This window comes from Rhipicephalus microplus, chromosome 2, assembly GCF_043290135.1.
Source record: "Rhipicephalus microplus isolate Deutch F79 chromosome 2, USDA_Rmic, whole genome shotgun sequence".
Lineage (NCBI taxonomy): Eukaryota > Metazoa > Arthropoda > Arachnida > Ixodida > Ixodidae > Rhipicephalus > Rhipicephalus microplus.
The window spans coordinates 142,082,999-142,106,602 of record NC_134701.1 but is presented as its reverse complement, the minus strand read 5'-3'; the positions used below and the strand labels follow the sequence as shown (position 1 = coordinate 142,106,602).

At 40.6% G+C, this 23,604-nt stretch overlaps 1 protein-coding gene and 1 long non-coding RNA gene across 2 annotated transcripts in view; both read left to right on the top strand.

Annotated features, from left to right (window-relative positions):
- Nucleotides 1–1,491: 1,491 nt before the first annotated feature.
- The window catches only part of LOC142791888 (uncharacterized), a 205,010-nt gene continuing 182,897 nt past the window's right edge, over nt 1,492–23,604 (top strand). Inside the window, exons 1-2 of the mRNA XM_075885564.1 lie at nt 1,492–7,598; nt 9,411–9,713. Coding sequence (XP_075741679.1) covers nt 9,578–9,713 — 136 coding nt within the window. The 5' untranslated portion in view covers nt 1,492–7,598; nt 9,411–9,577. The remainder of the gene's footprint in view (nt 7,599–9,410; nt 9,714–23,604) is intronic.
- Nucleotides 18,229–23,521, top strand: LOC142796392 (uncharacterized). The gene is made up of 2 exons (XR_012893805.1): nt 18,229–19,098; nt 20,426–23,521. It is a non-coding gene; the product is annotated as an uncharacterized LOC142796392 (long non-coding RNA).

Genomic DNA, 23,604 nt, shown 5'->3' with positions numbered 1-23,604 from the left:
TATCATTGCATGCCTTTGCATACGAACCTGTGGCATGACGACTCTGTTATGTACAATTCTTAGCTTAACCCATTTCATCCCTTTTCTAGACAAACGGTTGCAGTAGTTTAACGGTTATGGCGCTCGACTTGTGACCTGCAGGTCGCGCGATAGAATCCCAGCTGCAGCAGCTGTGTGCATTTTTTATTGAGGTAAAAAGGCTTCATGTCCATGTAGTTAGATTTAGGTGCATGTTAAAAAGAGACCCTGGGGGTCGTAATTTCAAAAATTCTTCACCATGATCTCATATCGAGGTTTTGGGACATCCAATTCCAACAAGCAATATGACAGCGAAAGCTGTTATGAGATTATAGCTCGGGTCTCGGGTACCGCCGTAGTTGTCCGCCGTAACCACATCGCGCGTAATAAAAAAAAACAACTAGTACTAATGACAAAATAGGGCTTGAACCCAGATCCGCATGGTGCTAGCCCAGTATTCTACCACTGAGCTACGCAGGTACTTAGGACTTGCTGGCAAACTTGCCTAAGGCAGGCTTGATGTCGGGAAAGCAGTCGCGTTACTACGACTTATAAAGCCTTTTAAAACAGCGAAAGAACAAGCAGTTGACGCACAATGTGAATAGCATAACGAGTGGGTCATCTAAGGCTTCAACCCATGACAAAAGCTTCTTTTTAAAAAGTTCAGCTATTAACTGTCGCGTATACCCACTTCAGGCATGATTGTTCATCGTCATCAGCCATAGCATGAACAATTGGTACAAAATTCTTTGTAATAGTTTAGCGGATACCACGCTTCTCAGAAAAATTATGAAAAATAGCATAGCGAATGCCAGCCCACTACCTTAAAATTTTTATTATTAATGCCGTAGTGGGCATCGAGGAAGTATGCCTGCAGTAGTTACACATTGAATGTTTAGAAAAGGCTCTGAAAGGCCGCTCTTCTCTAACTTTCACTGTGACTGTGCTGCGCCTTCCATGCATACCTGGTGTTTTTATATTTTAAATGTGCTTTTATTTTTATTCCAGTTTTTACAGACTTCACTTTATCTCTTGATAAAGTGAAGTTTGTCTGAATTTTTCAAACTCTGCCAGAATACTGCAAAGTGTTTCACGCAGTGCTTATGCTAGTACAAGATCTGATCACGGCCATTATTTGCTCACTCAAAGACAATTTGCATGGATGCTGCATTCATTGCACTGGCCAATTTTCTCAGGTAAAAGGCTTTCGGTGGTAAAGGTTGTTGATTTTGCCATACATGCCTACGTTCATGTCATTGATGTTGGGTCGAAAATAAGAATGTCCCTGATAATTTTCTCAAATTCTGCCATCACTGAACAGCAAACAAATATTTATCACAGGAAGCGCAATCATCTAATTTCCTGGCATTTCTAGCTTTTACATTGCCAAAATAAAATGTACATACCTGAATATATGAACAGCGCAACTTAAAAGTAGTTACAGTGTAACTACAGAATAATAGAAACAAGGATAGAAAAGAGCACTGACTTTTTGATTGATTTCATTTTTTTCATTTGTTGAAAGTCAGCGCTCTTTTCTATCCTTGTTTCTTCGCTCTCATAGTTACACTGTAACAACTTTTAAGTTGTGTGGTTTGTATATTCAGTTATGTCCTACCAACTTGCCCTAGTATCCATGCTTCAATATGTACATACACTTCGAATGGGAACCATCTTGAATAGCATACGTACCCATGTGATTGACAGTAGTGTCATGGTTCTAAGGTGAACTTTATGATCAACTATAATACCATAGCATCTCAATTTAAGTGGTCTAGAATAACCTCTTGCTACTCAAGCATCTCTTCAAATTCGACTGTCGTCTCCTCAGGAGCACAGGCACGCTCTCTTTAAGAGAGCGTGCCTGAAGTGGGTATGCGCTACAGTTAATAGGGGAACAAGAACAAGCTTTTGTGACGGTTTGGAGCATTGGACGGCCCACTCATTACGCTATTCGCATTGTGCGACGACTGGTTGTTTTTTCGATACTGTAAAACGCTTTATAAATCGTATTAACGCGATTGCTTTCCCGAGATCAAGGCTGTCTAAGGCAAGTTTGACAACCAGTCACAAGCACCGGTGTAGCTCAGTGAGAGAATACTGGGCTGGCACCCAGCGGAGCCGGGTGCGAGCCCCACTGTGCCATTGGTGCTAGGTCATGCCTGCCTAAGGCAAGTTTGCCAAGAAGTTATAAGCACTGGCGTAACTCAGTGGTAGGGTATTGGGCTGGAATGCAGCGGACCTGGGTTCAACCCCCACTGTGTCATTGGTGCAAGTTTTTTTTTTTTTTTCTAATTTCGCGCGATGTGGTTACGGACACTGGTGGTGGCGGCGGCAGACAACAACAGCGCGTGACCTGAAAAGTTATCACTGTGAAGTATTTAATGTTGGAAAAAACACGTTTTTCAACTCGGATCTCTTCATAAACTCGCATGATCGGGTGGAAAACAAACTGACTTTATTGGCATATATAATGTTCAAGCAAAATGCTAGAGACCTGTATGCTTGGATTTAGGTGCATGTTAAGGAATCCCATTGGTCAAAATTTTTGGAGTGCTCCACTGCCACGTACGTCTCTCATGATCATATCATAATTTTGGAACGTAGAACTCCAATAGTCATTGCTAGCATTGTAATTATGACTTTGGTGATGACCTTCTAATTGAAGTAAGCACCAGCTAATGCATTTACTACTTATACAACTTGACCCACATGTGGACACTGTTCAAAGGAGGCTCTAAGACACTTGGAAAGGAATGTATATTATTGGGTGAAGATTGCAATGTATTCAATTAGTATATGTCATCGATTACCTTATCAGGAATGCTTGTAATCACATTTATGTTTTTATCAATGGTACATGAACAGTACTCTGAGTATTAAAAATGTAGAAGACACCTTCTGTAAAGCTTTTTTTTTCTGTTTTTAGCTTAAAAAAAAACTTTTTCGCATTCCTCATTTCAAACTGATTACCTCTTGAAAATGAGAGAAGAAACTTAATCGGTATGTCACTCAGCCCTTAAAAAAAACAAGAAAATGTAGAAGATTTAGGAGTAGGAAACCCTTGTCTCACGTGCTCCTTAGCTCCTAAATAGCTCTTGCTCATTGACTTCAACAATTCGTTATTGACATGAATTGTTCACTGATGTCAACAATAATTGGCAAAGTGCATTATGACTGCTGGGACCTTGTCCTCGGGAACCTTGCTCTTCATCGCCTCAGGACCAGGCTCCTGGAGGACAATCAACACAGCAGTCTGCAACATTCTCTTGAGAGGATGCCAGCACGTCGGTGAGATCAGCACCAGCTCGGCAAAGGTCTTGCGAGCCTTAGTCGAAGGGCCCATCACTATCACATCTGCACCGCATAGACCATTTTACGAATGGCTAATGGTGCCACTATACTGGGCTGTTAACCTTGCTGTTTAATACTTTCTTCAAGAACCAAAGGAACAACACTGCAGTGGATGCACATGCATGAAAACGGTTGGGTTCGTGCATTCAGTATTCCATGATATTGCAAATTTGCATCGCAGTATACAGAAATTGTAGACATGAAATGCTTTTAAAGAACAGGCTTGGTGCATGTCACAGTATTCGGGGTGCTCACCCTTGGGCCCACTGACAGTCTAACTTGAGATGTCTTTTCCAGGCATAATTCATCAATGGCAGGGTGTTATTCTTTCTGTGTAGATTTCAGATGACCAAAGCGCGGTGTTGTAGTGGTTGTGATGCGTGACTGCTGGTTGTGGGATGGAGTTTTGACTGTGGCGGCCGCACTGCGGCCAAGACCGCGGCCAGGATCGTGAAAATCAGGGCCAGGGCTCTGAAATTGACTCCTTGACTACAATTAACCCTCAAAGGGTTAGTTGTACTCAAGCAAGTTTTTGTTGTACAGATATCTATGCTGTTCCAAGATAATTTAGTCAACACATTAGGGACTTGTGTGGCTATGGTGAATGTGGTGTGTCATGTGGTAGATTCACTTTTGTCTTCTCAATTCTTGGATGTTTCGTTGTTACTTCTCGAGTGGTGTCACATTTTATGTTTATCAGTCATCTTTTTGAACGATTTCTCACTGCTTCTTTGCCTTCAAGAGACACTATAGAAGAAAGCATTTTTTTTTAGGAAATAATAAAGTATGATTTCATAATCTCAAAAACACCAGTCTTACCACGACACGACACTTAGTTGTCTAAAGAACGCATGAAAAAAAATGCAGGTGGACACATCCCCTTAAGATTCCCGCACCAAACGCCATGACGTCATAAATTTTGAAGGTGTACCATGTAGCTCCTGATTGATAAAAAGAAGTATGTTGTCATCTGTGAGTGCCATAGATCTAGCATATGAAGTTCCAGAAACATTTAAAGCCAATGTCATGAAAGTGAAAAATAAATTGTGAAATTTTTTTATGTCAAGTGTGGAGATTTCGGCGTGAAGTTTAAAAACTAAACCATAGCCTTGATTTTCTCTGCTAATAATGAACTTATGATAGTGAAACTTATGGCACTAGAGTTCTTAGCATGCAGATTGTCAATCTAACCGAAGTCATTGTTTCTATTTAGTGGGCCTTGATCGAAGGCTCTCCTTATGGTCAGTAATTTAATTGGAGGCTTGCTTTAATCGGAGGAATTTTTAATACACAACATTCTTTCGCAAATACTCCTGCAATTTTGGTGGCAATGTCTGTCATGCAAAAAGCATGACACGTTTCTTATAGGAACACGTGCAGCTCTGCAGAAACTAAGTTTGGTTGAGGCGGGTCTACTTGCATTTGGAAGGAAAGCAACTAAGTTCTTGAGGTGACGGGTAATGGGCAACATATGGGCCTGCTTGTTAAAAAAAAGCATCAGTGTTCACGGAAATGTGTTCAATTGAGCACTTTCTGCTCCAAACCAATTATCGCAACCCAATGCTGTGACATCCCAAATATTTCCCGCAGAAGTGCTGGCTGCACAAATGAATTATAGCCAATGACTATTTACTGGCACTAAGCTAGACAGTCAAATCCTCACTCAGCTTCTTATCTCAACGGACGCATGTGAACACTGACACTAGTTTTCGTTGCATATATCCAGTACAGCGGCATTAAGTAGTGGCCTACCATGTAAGATGGCAACCACCAAGGCAGTGAATGCATATCAGTTCCCTCAAGTGTTATCATGCACCTACCTAAAGCAAAAAAACATCTCCGCATAATCAAAACGGTGCCACATACGGAATTATAAGCTTTGTATACTACTTGCTCGGTTTCTCCCAAAGGGGGGTATGCAGTCACTGTGACCTCGACATTTTGCGTAACACATTACGTCAGCGAAGATGCTAGCTTAGAGGTGGGCTTTGCCTCCAATAAATAAGACTTTATGTCTTCATGACTGGTGTGTGAAACTCTACCGATTTGAAAGCTATAGCAAATGCCAGATAGAGGGAGAAAAATTGCCTTGTGCCTTCAACAGCACTGCATCGTGCTCATGGTGTCATTCTAGTGTTGAGTGCTTGATGGTGCTAATAGGGGTACACCTACTTTCCGGTTAATAATGTTGATGCCTTCTGAAGTTCTATCCGACAATATCATGTTCAAAATTCAAATTCAGTTCAAAACTGTATTTGACATACCAGCAATATTTGTTGGCGTGGGGTTGGCCTGGGTACTTTGCTTGCAGTTTTGTTCAATGTTGGTAATATTTTGTCCCTCTCTTTTTCTCTCTCTTCCTAGGTGCATGTCATCAGATATTGAGGGACTGATGTCACAGGTGGACAACGAACATTACATCTGAATGATAATCTGAACATCACAGGATCGAAATGCCACCCGCGGTTAAAAGTTCCACAATGAAATAGTTGCCCAATTATTTCGTCAGAAATACCGTGGAATGTTTCATTTGTTAAGGACTATTCCTTCATTTGTAAAACTAGTGATTTTATTTGTGATCCTTTGTGAACGATTTGATGTCTCTTCATATTATGTTCATGTTCTTATTGCCTCTGTGTTATGTATGTGCAAGCTTTCAAGGAACTTTTTTCGATCACTGTTTATTATTGTGCTTGAACCTTCTCATTGCGCTTTTGCATTAAAGGACTGCTTGAATTCAGCTTTTAACCATTCATCGCTTGATCAGTTATATTTTATTGTACTTTAAAAATTGCTGTGTTTTACAAGCATGCTATGCATCCTTACTATTTAAATTCCCGTAAAAAAAAAACAAGACTGCACAGCTTTGCACAAAGTATGGTGACGCTGTAGGGCAAACCAGTTTAATTTTAATTACTATGTGGATTAGATCATACCATTTTATTATGCTTAATGTTGAAAAAAAAGATTAAGAAAAGGGTCTGATAGTATCATGCATAATTGCCAGCAGACGAACTTTAAACTTTCATCACTATTTGTCATTATAAAGGCTCTGTCATCCATCTATGTTTATTGACTTCGTAATTACTCACAACTGTGGCTTTGACTATACTGCTATTGTTCTTACCAATGTTTTTTTTTTCCTATTTGAGGTTTATGTGCACATATTATAGAACTTAGAAATTTTATTTTAAGAATTTTTATTTAAGAATGTTTAAGAAGCACTAGCAAGAGATGTTCTTGCTAATGCTCAAACATATCATAATTTTTATGCACGTATAAACACAGAGGTATGCTCACATATACTTGCGCACACATTACAAGTGCCCGAAAGGAGCCATGAAAATGTCGGGACACTTGCAAGCTGGAAAAGTCAATTTCAACAGAAACGCTCTTGTACATTCAGGCTTTTTGGAATTCAAGCATTTATTGTACTCGTGTGGAGCTGTGTTTTGAAGCACAAATTGAAATTTATTTCAGCCAGTGTCTAGAGTAAAATTCATTTAGTGCTTGCACTAAATATGCATTAGGCAACAGCACTATGGGTCGTAAGTTGTGCTTGCTATTCACACTTTATGTCTCTCAAGCGCATAGACAAGCGTGTTCTTGACAAAAGAAGCGAATAAGTAGTACACTGAAACCATCACACTATAACGAACCCGGATATACCGTAACATCGGTTAATCATGAAGTAAATGTAAGTCTTGCAATAGCTTTGTGTTAAAATTATACCTTTATAACAAATATTCGAATATAATGAACTTATTTTTCATGTAAAGTACAACTTTGTTATAACGAAATTTGATTGTAGTAGCAGACAATTCACTTAAGTTGCCTACAAACAGTGGCACCACTTTTCAGATAAAAGAAGTTCAGCGCTCGGCAATTGAAAGATGACTTTGGTGGATGTGGGTGCTGGTGGCGAGGTGAATGATGAAAGTGAAGGCTTGTGATGCACATTTACTGCATCCAATAAACAGTCGTTCAGTTTGTGGTTCTTGGTTGCACCGGCAGAGTGACTCAATCCTTCATGATGTGTGTCCGCCAGCTCTACCTGTGTCACGCTGTGCGGCATGGCAGTCGCACTGTCTTGAAGCCACGGTGCTCAGCACTGCGCCGGCGCTGCTAGGAACTGGTGACTGAATGGTCATCTACTGGATGCACTCAACGTGTATTGCGAACACTCTCACCATTGCCATCACCCATCCAACAGCTATGCACTCCAAGTATAACATTTCAATCAACCGACAATATTCTTGCTTGTTTACGATCAATTAAAATAGGATGCAGCTTGCGTGCATACGGTTGTAGCACCAATAACTATCTTAAAGGAACACTAAAGAGCAAGACGATACTTTGCGTATTTGTAAAGTACAATATCACAATCTTGAATATGCCACTTTTTTGCGAGATGATGCTTGGTAAGTAAGAAAATGTGCGAAAAGCAAATGCAGGTGGAGACACCACTTTGAGATTCCTGCACCTAACACTGTTATGTCAGGTATTTGAAAGGCATCTAGTGAGTCCTATGTAGGATATAATCGATAAATCTAAGTACATTGTCATCTGTGGGTGCCATAGACATTGCATACGAAGTTTCAGAAGATTTTATTCAACCATTGTCGCGAAAATACAAAAAAGGCATTTTGAAATTTTCAGTATCGTACGCAGAGATCAGGAGCGAAATTTTAAAACAAAACTTAACCTTGATTTTCTCCTCTAGTAACAAACTTATGATAGTCAAACATATGGCATTATAGTTCTTAGTTGTGGTTTGTCAATGTAATCCAAGTCATTGTTTCTCTTTAGTGTCCCCTTAATTGGAGGCTTGCCCAATGGAGTGCCTTTTTTGGTACTGCACTGGCAATGTTAAATGTCTCACAGTTCTGCCAAGATGACCTTCTCTTTTATTATTTTCCCACCCTACCATACATTTATGTGAATGCCACTAAACTGAATGAAAATGTTTGCTTAGGTCAGCAATGCTAGCCTCTGCAATAAGGACTCTGTACATATGTTAAACAAGAATAATATAGAAGTATTGTATGTGTTAGGCACCGAATTAATACGCATATGTTCCTTCTCTTCAGTTTATATTAAATGCATAACTGTGAAAGGAAAAAATATTGTCATTGAAACATTACTGCACACATAGGCTATCATACTTTAGGTTAGGTTAGCTTAGACTGAAATGATGCAATGCAGTAACGTTACTTAATAATTCCACTAGCTTTGCAATTTTTTACAATTTGAATGACGTGTTCTTTACAAATATTTATGCATGCATCAGAATTCCAATTGTTAAGTAAACACTTCTTGAAAATATTGCGAATCCTCTCATGGGTGTGCATTGTCAAGCTGTAATTGACAGAGATGAGAACATTAGGCCATCTAAGAATGTATGTCAGGATTATAGGCTTTCCTTTCACTTGTATAGCACGTAAACATATCAGCCCCTGTGTGCATTGGTTAACCAACCAGCAACCATTATTGGCCATACACTTTGTGAGAGTTATTTGAATTTAAATGCAGGAATTCAAGAATTTACTGTCATGAGCCACATACCTGTTCTTTCATAGTATTGCCTTGCCAACCAGCCCTCAGATTGCTTGGTGTGCAAATTTATTTTCATGGTAATGATTCAGCTGTACGTTTCACTCACCTGGTTCTTAGCCATCTCTGATGTGTTTATCTAGCAAATCTGAAGGGGTGACCACTATGCATTTTTCAAAGTTGTCCTTGAAACCTTCTTAATTGATTAGTGTTAATCAGTATTTATCTCATATCATACCTTCTGTATTTCATGATACAGTCACAACGGCCTCATTTTGATCAGAGAGAAATACAAAAACTCTTGATAACATGGTTTTATGTAGTCATCAAAGAACGAGTTGGTTTTAAGCTAATCGCTACTTTCATGTTAAACTGCACGACTCGTATAAAGTACCACATAGCACCACATGGCTTAAGTTCACATTATAACAGCATAACATAAAAAGCAAAGTATTTCAATGACTGGTCTGGTTTCGTTTGTGCAGCATTGGGACCTTCCAGCAATCCAGCAGCTGCAGATGGTGAAGATCCCCATCCAGGAAAAGGCTACCAGTGTCAGTTCTGTGACTATACGACGTTAAAGTTGTCACATCTGGAGACACACATCAGGGTTCACACAGGCGAGCGGCCCTATAAGTGCAACCAGTGCCCTATGAGCTTCTCTGTAAAGTGTTCATTAACAAAACACCTGCTCATTCATGCAGGCGTGAAGTCCTATAAATGCCACATGTGTCCTCGGAGCTTCGCGGCAAGGCAAACATTAACGGAACACCTTCGCACTCACACGGGTGAGCGGCCATTTAAGTGCAACATATGCCCGCGGAGCTTCACGGTAAAGTGCTCACTAACCGAACATTTGCGAATTCATACGGGCGAGCGTCCGTACGAATGCAGTGAATGCCACCGAAGCTTCTCTGCAAGGCGTTCATTAACAGAACACATGCGCACCCACACGGGCGAGCGGCCGTTCAAGTGCGACCATTGTTCCCAGAGCTTCTCAGCAAAACAAAATTTAACGGAACATGTGCGGATTCATACGGGTGAGCGGCCATATAAATGTGACACATGCCCCCAGAGCTTCTCTAAACAGTCCACTTTAAAGGATCATCTGCGCACCCACACGGGCGAGCGACCATATAAATGCCCTCAATGCACAGAGAAATTTGTGCATAAGTCCAGCCTCAGAAGACACATGCATCAGCATGAACGTGAGCATGCAAGTGCACCTTCATTAGACACCCAAGTGGAACATGTGGAGAAGGACAAGTGAGGACAGAGAATTGGGAATATAAAGGGCAAAGTATGACTGGACAAAAGCAATGAGCATTGCCATGCAGGGGAGGGAGTAGTCGATCACACACACGACATTAGAGTGAGTGTGTCAGTGCGATGTTTAGTCACATCGCTCACGCCATGGTATCACCATGGTAAGGAAAGGACAATGGTTAACCTGAGGAGATCTTCATATGGCTTCCCTGTGGTTGGGAACAGAAATGAGGGTGCACCAAGGCAAAGGACTTGCAAAAACGAATGAACTGAATGGTCTATATGGCTTGGTCAATGCGGATATTTTGAGCGCCATGTACGGTCAGCGACATTTCACCGGAACTCTTATCTCAGTGACAACTAGTGCTCTAGCATATACACATCATAAGAATTGTGTAGTTAGTTCTTTGCGAATCTTCACATTCTGCACTGACAAATGCAAGTATCGAGACTGTCATGGTCTTTATCTTGTGGCTACTGCCTTGATTATACTTCTCTTTATTGGTCATTATGGACCTAGAAGCAGTTCACTGTTTGTCTTTGATTATAATTAGCATACTACAAATTTCATTTTGTGGTTTCATAATTAACGAATACACTCTTTAAGAGCACATTGAAGCACTGTGAATAACTTCATGTGTAATTGTGTTCTGTCTGTCTCTTCAAACAAAAGTTGGCGAGGTAATAAAAAATTTAGCCAATTATGGGATAAAAATGCTGGAATATTACATTGCTTCCCCTGCATTGGTGTAACTGGTGCACTCTGTACGACTGTTGGCAAACTATGGAAGGTAGTCTTTTTACTTCAAGCTCATTTTTGTTGTCTCTATGCTCTATATATGTAAATTATTTTTGAAGACCTTTTTAAATGCAAGGCATTTCTTCGCCAAGTAAAGGCACATTTAGAATTTTTGTCTACGTATCAATCTTTCTATCTAGCCGCTTACATCTGGGTACCATCGCGGTCGCCTCATGAACTAGGTATACAGCTAAATTGATATGGGAGGGTAAGAGGGTTTAGCAAGGATGGACATTAGTAATTTACACGTGAGACCATTAAGAAAACCAACATTGGAAGCTTTGACACGAAAAACGCTAAGAATAAAGAATTATGATTCCAGAAGAAATTGAACCTAAGCATTCTGCATTCAAATCAGGTGTTCTACCACAGAGCTATGCGAGTTCTTTAAACTGCTTTGGAAAAGGACCCTTTGCAGGTGTAATGTCAGTGCAGCATCAGTTGTGGCTGCATTGCAGGCTATCTAGTTCTATAACGAACCAGTAAACATTACATTTATGCTCCTATGATACAGGCAGTATATCACAATAGTGTTAGTTGTAGTTTCAGTAATGGCTGTATTTTAACACCAGTAAATAATAAACATTACGTTTGTATTTCTATGATTCAGCAAGCTATATTCAAGCATTCCTTGACCCCTCATGAATACACAAATAAAACTTAAAATGATAATCACATCATTTCACTGCAAAGTGCACTTCATTTCCATAATACTAAAACGTCATTGCTCTAACGTGAGTACTGACATTAAGTCAGAGTATATGTTACCCGTGAAAATGCCAGTGCATTTGACATTCCTGGCAGGCCCATGATGTGCGCACAACTACCAAAAATTACGTGTCGAACTGCCTCGATGCACTTGGCTGAAATAAAAAAAATGCAGCATAGACAATTACTCGCAGGCCACTTCACTTGAAAGCGATTCTCACTGGGTGCCAGATCTGCTAAATTTTCAGTTATTCTTTTGCATACTATGACCTATACAATAGTTGTGCTGATAATAAATCGTGTGACGAAACACTGAGATCAAAAGCACACTGTTTTTTCACTGTTTATTGTCAGTACAAATAAACAACAAACCTGGTTGGCTACCTTGCTAATTAGGCATATAACTGTTTGTGGCTTGATGAACCCCTTGAGGTTGTTTCATTACAGTGAATAAATTGGTGCTTTTGGCAAATGCTGTTTGTTGTTGGTATTACGATGCTTGTACTAAAGATATATGACATCATTCACATTTGATTATACTCTTAACGTTTCAAGAGAAATCCAACTATGGTTCTGATGTGCTCATTTCTTGCGGCTACTGAGTGTGACTACATTGACAAATTTTTATTGTTATTAATCATTATTATAGAAATGCTGTGTTTAATCTTGCATTTTGACTCTTGCATTTGTCCCTACTCTGACTTTGGCAGTTTTGCGATCACTCTCGAAATTTCTTCTTTGTTTTTTATATACACAAGGTTATAAGTACATTACATAACAGTGAAATTTCATTTGAAGAAGATGTTCTCAACAATCGTAGGTTTAGAAATTCTCCGATTCTTGCTGTGCACTGTACATTAGTTTTACTGTGTCCTGTAGATCAGTTTTATAACAACGCTGCACTAAAGCATTGTTAACATTGCCATCTAAGTGGTTGTTTGTGTAGCGCATATGACGTTGCTAAAAGGCAGCTCCCGCACGTTGGATTTGGGCACTTTCTTGGCTGTTAGACGTGGCTTTTTATTGCGTTTTTTTTTCTTCTGAGTGGCTTAATTTTCACCAATTGTTTAATCACTGAAAGGCTGCACTACTAGTGCCAGTTTCACTTGATAGAATAATCAGATGTTCACCTTGAAGCAATAGTTCAGTAGTTCTACCTTAGTTTCTCTGGCAATTACACTCAGACCTCATTATAACAAAGTTGCATGTTGTGCGAAAGTTATATTGTTATATCCAAAAAGTCATTGTAAAGCTTTATCTCTAACACTGTATATATTGCAAGGCTATTTTTTATTTACTTCGTTATAATCAGTATTTCGTTATATCTGAAAAGTCATTATAAAGGTGTGTTAACACTATAACTATCTGAAGACTAATCTGCACCTACTTTGTTATGACTGATATTTTGTTATATCTGGGTTTATTATATTGAGATTACAGTGTACAAATTAAGAATAATTAAATGACCAGCACAGATTGGTACATGATCAACACTTCCATTTGATAACACTTGACACTATGTAGCCTCTAAAATGTGCTATGTGCATTGCTACTGTAGCAAATACAGTAAACTGTAACTAATGACAAATGAAATACAGTTATTTCCAAACCAAGACTAGTGTACAATTAGTGAACTAGTGTACAACTAGTTTGCCCCAATTTCAGATGTCTAATACAAATGTGCAACTACAAAAAATATGTCATGCCCTCTTTCTGTTTTACACAAATGGTTATAGGTTGGTGTGGTCTACTGCAACAAAAACTTAGTGAAACATCAAATGCTACAGAGAAAGATCGTTAGACATGTAGCCAAACTAGATTACTGCACATCGACTTGACTTGTGTGCCGGGATTATAATATTAAGTATGAAAATGTGCATGTTTTAATTCTGCAATCTTATATTTGTTCTCACTATTTCAAGTGATTTATTCAAATTACTGCACATCTAACGCCGAGAGATGTCAGTGTGTGCACAGTGATCACCAACATAAAGCACATTTGCAGGTTTTGCAATAATTTCAAATTTGCATCGCTACAAGTTGCCAATGATTCCGAATAGATGCAGTCACATGGCAAGCTTCTTGTTTCAAGAAATCGAATTATTTTTGATAAGTTTGCAATGACTTTCTCAACATCAAGAAACATACTTGCTGCAAGGTTTTCATTGATGGCTTTGTTATACATTGTATAATTCAAAACATTTATCAAGAACTCAGTTTTGATATTAATATTTTCTGTTCTTACTGTGTTTTTGTTTGGTAAAAACTACTGATAATGATCGACATTTTTTCTGTGCAGTTTTCTTTATTTTTATGTTCAAATATAGCTATTGTGATTGTACATGTTTTATTTGTTGTCTTTTTCTGGTGTTCATGTACCTTGGACATGTTTATTTTTAAGGTATAAAAGTGTATATTATGTTTATATAAGTAAACTTAAAAATATAAAAGTAATATGTCATATGTGATGTTTATATAAGTAAACTTTTAAAAATGTAAAATTATTATGTCATATAAGATGTCATGTCACAATATCTCAGTTACTAATAGACCCTATGCAAAATTGCTGCCATTTGTCGGCCGTCGTGTACATAGCCGCCATGTTAGAGGCTGAGCGTGATGAAGTCCGTAAGGTCTGCATGCGTTTGCATGTGCCTGAGGCCTACCGACGTGAGGCGTGTATTGGCTGATAATCGCCAATACTGCGTCCCAATATTGCTGCGTCCCTTGTTGCTCACAGACAGGAATTAGAAATGCTGAAGGAAAAAACGTGAGCCGTAAACGTTTCCCCTTGTTAGTTTTTTAAAGTGGCGGCATTTTGAGAATGTGCTCGGCTCTCGGCTACTGCTCCTGAAGATGTCTTTGTGTTCGCCTTTCCAAGAAAATAAAATGTGCAGAAGCATTTTCACTTGTGTTCCCACAAATGGCTGCACGTTGAAGCAAGGCAGCTGTTTACCAAATGAAGCGACTCAGAGGCTTCATGCAGAAGCCATCTTCATGCAACAAGCTTTATCGCAGCTAATTGCACGTGCCTGCATTTTGTTGAATGTGCCGAGCACATTGAATGCTTGAGAAATGTGCACAGTCACCCGCAAGTCATCCCAATAAATGGCAGCTTGTCACACTCCAGAAGCAAAAACAAAACATGAAACAAAGATGCTTTAGCATCGTCTTATCTCTTCTCAGAATGCACCAATGACGCACACTTGTTTTTAATTCAACGTCTGCCATTACTGAAACGTAATAAACGAAACAACACGTTCAACGAAATCTAGGCATGTGCAGTTAGCTGTGATAAAACGTGTAGCATGAACGTGGCTTCTGCATGAAGCGAAAAAGTCGCCTTCACTTGGTAAACGGCTGGTAGCAAAAACATTAAAAAAATCGCCTTGCTTCAGCTTAGTAAAATTGCTATTGCTTGTGTTACTTTCTTAGAAATGAGAACGCAAATATGTGTTACGAGACTAGTAGCCGGAGTTCATATGCTGGAAACATCATCAGCTTGAAGGAATAACGGGTGCCAAAGTTTACAGCTAGCCTTTTTCCTTCAGCATTTCGACTTCCTCTCTGTACAGCAAGGGACACAGCAATATGTTGGCATTCGTACTATCAGCCAAAACATTCTTCACACCGATACGTCCTACGTTTATGCATACGTAAACACATGCGGACTGTACGCGCAGAGCCTCTAACATGGCGGCTATGCACACAATGGCCAGCAGATGGCAGCAATTTTGCATAAAGGTAGAATGTGTTATTGAGCCAGTTGATTCATGCTGAAAAAAAGGTTAAGGATGCAACCCACGTAGACGGTAAAAAAAAAAGGGGGGGGGGGGGGGAAACGGAATGTTCTGTCCTGTCCTCTTATATTTTTTTTGGCTGCGTGGATTGCGTCCTTGACCTATATACCTACACTATGTATTGTATCTCATGTACATATCTTAGTCCAATGCTTCTGCCTTGATTGTCAAGGAATCATGGTCTAGTCTAGCACTCTATAACAGCTTTTAGTAAAGGAACCTCTCGAAAATCTGTATTTCTTGTGGAAAATAAAAATATTTGATTTGATTAGTTGGCCATTATTAAAGACCTTCCTATTTCATGTATAGAACTGTCTATAGGTGCTTCACAAGTTTAGTTTAAAGGGATGCTAAACAAATGTATGCTAAAAAACACATTCTGACAGCGTGAAAATTCCACTCTGAATATGCAATTGTATTGAAAAGCAGAGTTAATTTCATATATTCTTGGCCGGTTGGCTGCCCCGCCACGGTGGTCTAGTGGCTAAGGTACTCGGCTGCTGACCCGCAGGTCGCGGGATCAAATCCCGGCTGTGGCGGCTGCATTTCCGATGGAGGCGGAAATGTTGTAGGCCCGTGTACTCAGATTTGGGTGCACGTGAAAGAACCCCAGGTGGTCAAAATTTCCGGAGCCCTCCACTACGGCGTCTCTCATAATCAAGTAGTGGTTTTGGGACGTTAAACCCCACAAATCAATCAATTGGCCGGTTGGTTGTATTCTCAGAATAATGTCAGCGCTCGGTGGCTCCTCACCAGCACGCGCGAAGCAACTCGAATTGACGGCCATGATGTCAAGCGTACCAGGGGCAGAAGCAGGTGCCCGCTTTCCTATTTAACTCATTCCTTTTTCCACCTCTTCTTTACGTCCCATTACCACCACCTTCACGAAGGTGGCAAACTGTACTTTATGGGTGAGCATTGTTTGATGCTGTTACTGTTTTTTCTGATTTTACCGATCATAGGGGCAAGTGAGTATGATTGAGAGACACGAGCGTTGGCTTGCATGCTTTGCACACCCCTTTCCTGTGGGTGAAACGTTACCCCTTCTAGCTCACGGCGCGACAGTTTCTGAAAAATGTTAGATTCTTTATAATCGATTGCCTAAAAACAAGGATGTGTCAACAAATTTCAGCACCCAAGCTTTCGAATAGGCTGGGAATCTCCTCGGAAGTTTTGTTAAATATTCATTTCAGGCACTGCATGTTGACGGTTTGCAACAAAATATTAACAGGTGCCAAGACTCTTCCACATGTGGAAAGCTAAAGGTGGCCTGCGAAGATGACTAAAACATGTGAACAAAATACACGTAGATATCATGAAGTCGCTAAAGTTGTCAATTTACTTAGTTTAATCGAAACCTTATTAAATTGGAATTCGACCTGTTAAGCGAAGCAACCAATGGGGGCAACATTTTTTTGCTCTACACGAAGTGCCCAATCGGAAAATGGTTGTATAATATACAGCAGCACAATAAAAGTAATTTCATAAATGTGAGCAACAAATGTCCCAGAACTATAGGTTGTGGGGGATGCTGTAGCTGGCATCATAGGCGGAGAGTACAAGGGGGGCTGAGGGGCTCGGGCCTCCTTTGGGCTGCATCTTGGGGGACAGAGCCTTCTCCCTAGAGCGAGCCCGGGATATATATTTTTTAAAGCTTGGTTATTTGATCCCCAACAGACTGTTAAACATCTCCTCTTGCAGCTATTTCACAGAAAACTGTCTATGCCGGCTCCTTTTCTTCTCAGGCTTCGAAAATGTGGATCATGGAGCAATGACAAGTAGGGAGTCTGACGCCGGGGTCGCATTGAGATCGAAATCACAGTATGACGAAAATTGGCTATTTGCGCGGCTTTTGTGCAAAATAAGTACTTGATGTACGCATGCGCATCAGAAAAAATTTTTTTTTTTTTTGAAACAGAAATGTGCAAGACCAAATCGGGCGCCCCACCCCCTCTGGGAAAATGAAAACTCTCGGCCTATGGCTAGTGTATTCTATGGCACATTTAAACTACTGCCCACCTGCTCCACAATACAGATGTTATCCTTTCCCACACTGTTCTCACCATCGTTGCCATAACCTCCTTGCTCAACTGCATGATCGGCGCCGAAGGAATACAGCGTCGGCTGGTCGCGCGCGCAGACGGTAAGTCGATATGCTCGGCTTCTAGATTTGGCTGAAATAAATGTCTATACTTCTCGTACCGGAGCACGACGCAGCTTCATGCTCCCTTGCGAACTGCCGCAAAAAACGGCAGTTATATTTCAATCACCACTACTACCCTACTACCATACAACCAACGTTTGATCGATTGATTGATATGTGGGGTTTAACATCCCAAAACCACAATATGATAATGAGAGAAGCCGTCGTGGAGGACTCCGGAAATTTCGACTACCTGTGGTTCTTTAACGTGCACCTAAATATGAGCACGCGGGCCCACAGAATTTTTGCCTCCATCAAAAAAACTACAACAAACGCAATGTTCCAGTCATGGAATGAATGAATGAATAAACTATATTTAAAGTCCGGCAGTTTTCACCAGGCGAGGCGGGAGAAGAGGGGATTAACCCCTGTTCCTTCCCACTTTCCGTCGATTATGATGGCGGTGCTTCAGTTGACCGCTCGAAGTCCTTGGACCCGGGCGGCACCTTCCTCCGTCGTGGAGAAAAAAAATCTCCTAAGCCAATCAGTGAATTTAAATTTCGCGCCGCAAAGCAGTGCTTTCTGACGGTTAAAGATTGCGTATCAACCGATGCGCTATTTTTTGCTGCTTTGTCACAAAACTTGTACATATTATGCAATAAAAAGATAATATTCATTTTATTGGAGTTTTTTTGCATATGTAACGTCTTTTGTTTTTGCAAGAATGTGGTCACTCTAGTGCACGGAGGAATCAGTTGGCTGCGCTCTACCAGCTCTCTACAAAACAGCTTTTTTCTGGGTTTTCCGTGTTTTTCGCTTTGCTAGAGTGTACTCTGGGGTGTACTAGAGTTCTAGTACACTCTAGCTTTGCATAGCTTGTATGTATGCCATGCCTCAACAACGGCCGCTTGTGCCTCAGCTTCTCCATCGTTTCGGTGGTTGGCGGGAACCAGCAAAGGGGCCGGAAAATCGCTTTCAGGGGCAATGGATTCACCGTCGAGAAGAACAGTGAGAAACCGGCACGAACTGCGAGCGTCAATCACGAAAGTTTGTGAAAGGATCGGCTGGCACCATGACTGACACTCTCTCGGTGTAGGCAGCACGGGCACGACAGCTGTCTACCGTCTGATAATCTTCGAGCTTAACCCGAAGCCTCGTGAAATATTTTCGCGGGTGTAAGAAGTGCAACAAGAGGGATGTGATTTTGAAAGAAGCTGTCGATGTGCGACGCGATTTGGTGTCATTCTCAAACGCTATCTGCAGTGAGTGTGATTAACGTCTCTGTGATATGCTCTCGTCAACGTGCACTAAACAACCTGGCGCACTGCGGGCAACCCAGAAGCTATTCTCTGCAAAGAGAAGAGGTTGTTCCCAGAGGCTGTTGTGATTGTTCCCGGTGTGTTTTGTGATGTTGCCCTGAATGGGATGGATAAACGGCTTGTTGGCAGCCTGACAAGGTAGAATTTCTTTGTTTGTGAATTGGCTTCCTAGTAAGTATATTTTCCGAACGAGGACTTTCGTTCAAAGAATGCTGTTTCTAGCACTTAAGTGCATTTATCCCTCCACATGTCGGCAAAGGCCAACACCGCAAAGGTTTCTCAAATATTACTCTGAGAAAGTCGTGCCTCGTGGTAGGACGTGTGGTATTCTGAGGGAAAGTGGGGAATTAATGACAGAAAATTCAGGGAATTCTTAAATGATAACAACCAAAAGCGCGTTCTGCAGTTCGGTAGCCAAGGCCGCTTAGTTGAAAAATACATTTGCCTGCTTATGTACAGTTGCACCGAAAAATGCGAGTTGTGTGACTCCACCACTAGCCTAAACGACGAAGGGGGACCACGCCCTCCCTGGAATTTTTTCAATTTTGCATCTGTACCTATACACGACCACTTACAAACATACTTGAAGGTTACCTGTTGAAGACCCCCCACAAAAATTTCTGCTATGCCCCTGTACTCTGCCCAAGTACAAGGAAAAACGGGAACAATATACATGAATAGTTTTGAACATGCCAGCAACAATGCTAGAAATTCTATGTTTTCCTGCACTAAATTAAGTAAAGTGCGAACATCAAAAAATATTTTTCTCAAACTTCTACTTGGATTCATACTTTTTGTGATTCTGTCTACTATTTTTCAAACTATTTATCTGATTGCAGCTAAATGTTGCGTACGCATACTACATGCGAACAAAACTGTTCTGAACTTAAATGTTGCTGATGCTCTCAAAAGTTATGAGCTTCGAGAAAAATCATTCACGTTGCGAAGCATTGTGGCACGGTGCATGCGGATATTTCTCGTTTTATGGGGAACTCAAGCATATCTGCTACTTCAAATATAACCCATGAGTGACCAAAGGAACACATTAGTATCATCCCACTTTGTTTATATGAACTTGTGATATACTTTAATGTCCATTCTACCATATGCAACCTTTAGCTTAATGTGGCTGGCTACTGTTTTCCAAGTAATCATTAAATGGCTTCACTATAGGAGTTTATTGCTATAAATCGATCGGTGCAAAAGTTTTTGGAACTTTCTAGTACAAACTGAGTTAGAAATATTTCTTGCATGCAGTAATTGTGTTCTTTATTCTCTCATCCCAATAAACACGCTGGAGGATAAGCAGGGAAAGGTGACACGGGAAAGAAGATGCGTTGCGTGCATGTCCTGATGTTGAGCCCTTTTTCTCTTATTTTTTTTTTTCTCTGAATGCTCCGCTTACTTTCAGTGCGATCTCGATCACAAGCATACATGCAGTCACGTGCGCTCTTGTTTTCCTCAGCACCATCCTCCTGGAGGGCAATCGAGGCAGTTGTCTGCCGTCTTCTGAGACAGGGTGATGTGCCAGCATATGGGTGAAATCAGCACCAACCCGGCAGAGGCTTTGCAAGCCTTAGTCAAAGTCACTGTCACATAACTGCACCCCATAGACCATTTTATGGATGGCAAACGGTGCTGTTATATTAAGCTGTTAACCCGGTTGTTTTGTATCTTGAACAACTAAGTGAACAGCGCTATGGCAGTCACACATGCATGAAAATGGTTTGGTTAGTGCATTCACTGTTTTATGACGTTGATGAAAAATTCAAGTTGCGATATACAAAAATAAGAAAACCTTTGTTTAGCATTTCGAGGTGGCAGCACTCGTATGCCTCATGTGAGATCATCTGTAGGAGCCTTCTCTTGATTGAACTCCTAAGCATAAGCTGCATTTACTGTCTACCACACAAATTCACCCATGTGTGAGCATCATACAAAGGATGCTTTAAAATACACATAAAGTGGTGTAATAATTCAATGAAAATTGCCTAGAATCAAGTTTATTTTGTAAATTTATGTTGACAACTGTATTTCCAGCAGTATCAGCATGTAATTTAATTTTTCATCAGTATGTAAAAGATTCTAGATCGTGAAAACGCAGATGTACATCTTCCAAGAAAAAGCTTCCTTTTTTTTTTTCTTCCCTGGCCTGTATAACTGTGCTGATGGGAAAGATGCAGCACATGATGGACAGCTAGAGAAAAATGACCCTGTGCGTTTGGCAGCACTGTGCATTGCACGCATGACGTCATTCTAGTATTGAGCACCCATTGGTGCTAGTGGAGCACTTGCTATTCATGCGCAAATCACTGGCGCCTTCTGAAGCTGTATCAGACAACAGCTGATTCAGAATTCGAAGACATTTCAATGCTGCATTTTATATACTAGCAATATTTGTAGGCCTGGTTATTTTTAGATGCGTAGCAGCTTATGGATGATGATGCCTGTCTTCGGTCGTGCCTTAGCCATCTCTAATACAGCACATGCTAGGTGCCCTCTATACGTCACGACGATCAAGAACAGGCGTGTTCCAGACCACACATTTTCTTTCTCCAATCGCTGCGCAGCACACGCAAGGTACCCACCATGCGCCATGACAACAATGATGATGATGATCACAGACGACTGCCTTTTGCAGTAGATGACGTCACAGGAAGCTCTCCGATGCATTTTGTGTGCCTGAAAACAAACAACCACCAGGAGATCGTGCACAGACCTCATCTTCTCCAACTTCAGGCTAGACGCGTTACCAAAAATCAGTAATAATGAAGGCCAAATGTAATTCACAACTCAGAATAGCATAGAATTTATGACCAATAAACATCGTATATAACTGTACACTGCTTTGTCACTCATTGATATGCATGAGTTGTCAATGTCACAGGTGATTTACAGTAACACCAAACAATCTGACTGCTTCGCCCATTCGTAAGCATTCACTTTGTAGATATTCCATGACTTTTTTTGCTTGTGGGTCTATCTATATTTTGTCTCTCTCTGTCTCTCTTTGCTTAGGTGCATGTCATCAGATAGAAGTCACTGGTGTCTGGCGACCACTGCACCTGACCCCCCTCCCCCCCCCCCCCCCAGCTACCTTTCTTTGGTCCCTGGATCGGATCCCAGCCACGGTTAAAAGCTGTGCTAACAAATAGTGACCCAGGGATTTGTTCAAAAAGCCTGTGAAATGTTGTTTTTCATAAAATACTGTATCTGCATTACTTTTCCTTTGTCTGTAACTAGTGCATTTCGTAGTGTTGCTTCTTAAATTATATGACATCCTTTTGTAATATGTTTATGTTGTTGCCTTTGTATTACGTGTGAGTTTTTTTGGCGCTCTTTTTTTTTTTTGCTGCCTTTTATTATTATGCTTCCGCTTACTCATGGTCGTTTTGCATTGAAGTACCGCATAAACTTAGCTTTTAACCATTCGTTGCTTGATCAATTTATTTTATTTCATTTATTGGGTCTCATATCGTCAATTTTTTTTATTGCCAGGATGCAAACTTCAATCAGTATTGTTAATATTGAGATTCATTCATCCTTCTAGCATTAGTGATTCCTTAATTACTCCCCACTGTGGTTTTTGCTGGACTGCTTTCACTCTTGTTAAGTTCTTTTTTTCTTCTGTCGCTCTCTCTTTGAAAGTTTAGGCAGGCATATGAGAACTTGGAAATTTCATCTAAAAAAAAGATGTTCTCACTAATGGCACTACGAAACTATAGTTTTTCGACCTGATCACACAGATTTGCAAACACATTATGTAGACTGAAAGGGGTCGTGAAAATGTCAGTATAGTTGCAAGCTGAGAAAAAGCAATTTCAACATGCATGCTTTGTAGATTCAGGATTTCTATGAGACAAACTGGTAATGTGCTCAAGTGCAGCCGAGTTCTAAATTGAAGATTGGTGTGTATTTTAGGCACTGTCTAAATGTCTAAAGCAAAGTCTATGTGGCAGTTGCATTAAATGTGCATTATGCAGCAGCACTATGGGTAATAAGTTGGGCTTGCTATTTGCACTGTCTCTTTAGTACACTGACTAATGCTTGCGTGTAAGAGGAAGAAAGTAAGTGGAAGTAGCAATTAGTTAACATAAATTGTCTGCGATTGATCGCACCACATTTTAGATGAGAGAAGCACAGCGCTCGGCGATTGAAATGCGATACTCTGTGGACGGTGGCTGCTGGCGGTGAGGGTAACGGTGAAAGCGATGGTTATTGTGACGCATGGGCATTGCGTTTGATTAACAGTTGTTCAGCCTGTGCTGCATAGTGGTGCCATTGCAATCCTTCATAATGCATGCTTGCCAGCTCTACCTGCATTACGCCATGCAGCACGGGAACGCAGTGCTTTGAAGCCATGTTGAGAAATGTTATGCTTTTGTCGTTAAGAGATGCAGACCGAACGTTTGGATGTAGTCACCATGCATCAGAAATGCTCTCGCACTCACTGTCTCTCTTACCACCAGCAGGTATGCGCTTCTTGTATCAAGTTGCAGTCACTGAAAAATGTACTTGCTCTTTTGTGATCTATTAAAATAGGCCACGTTTATGCACATGCTTCTGGTGCCAATACCTTTGTTAATTTGAGGCTTGCCCTAAAGAGGGCCTTTCTTGGTATTGTACTGCGAGCACTACATAATA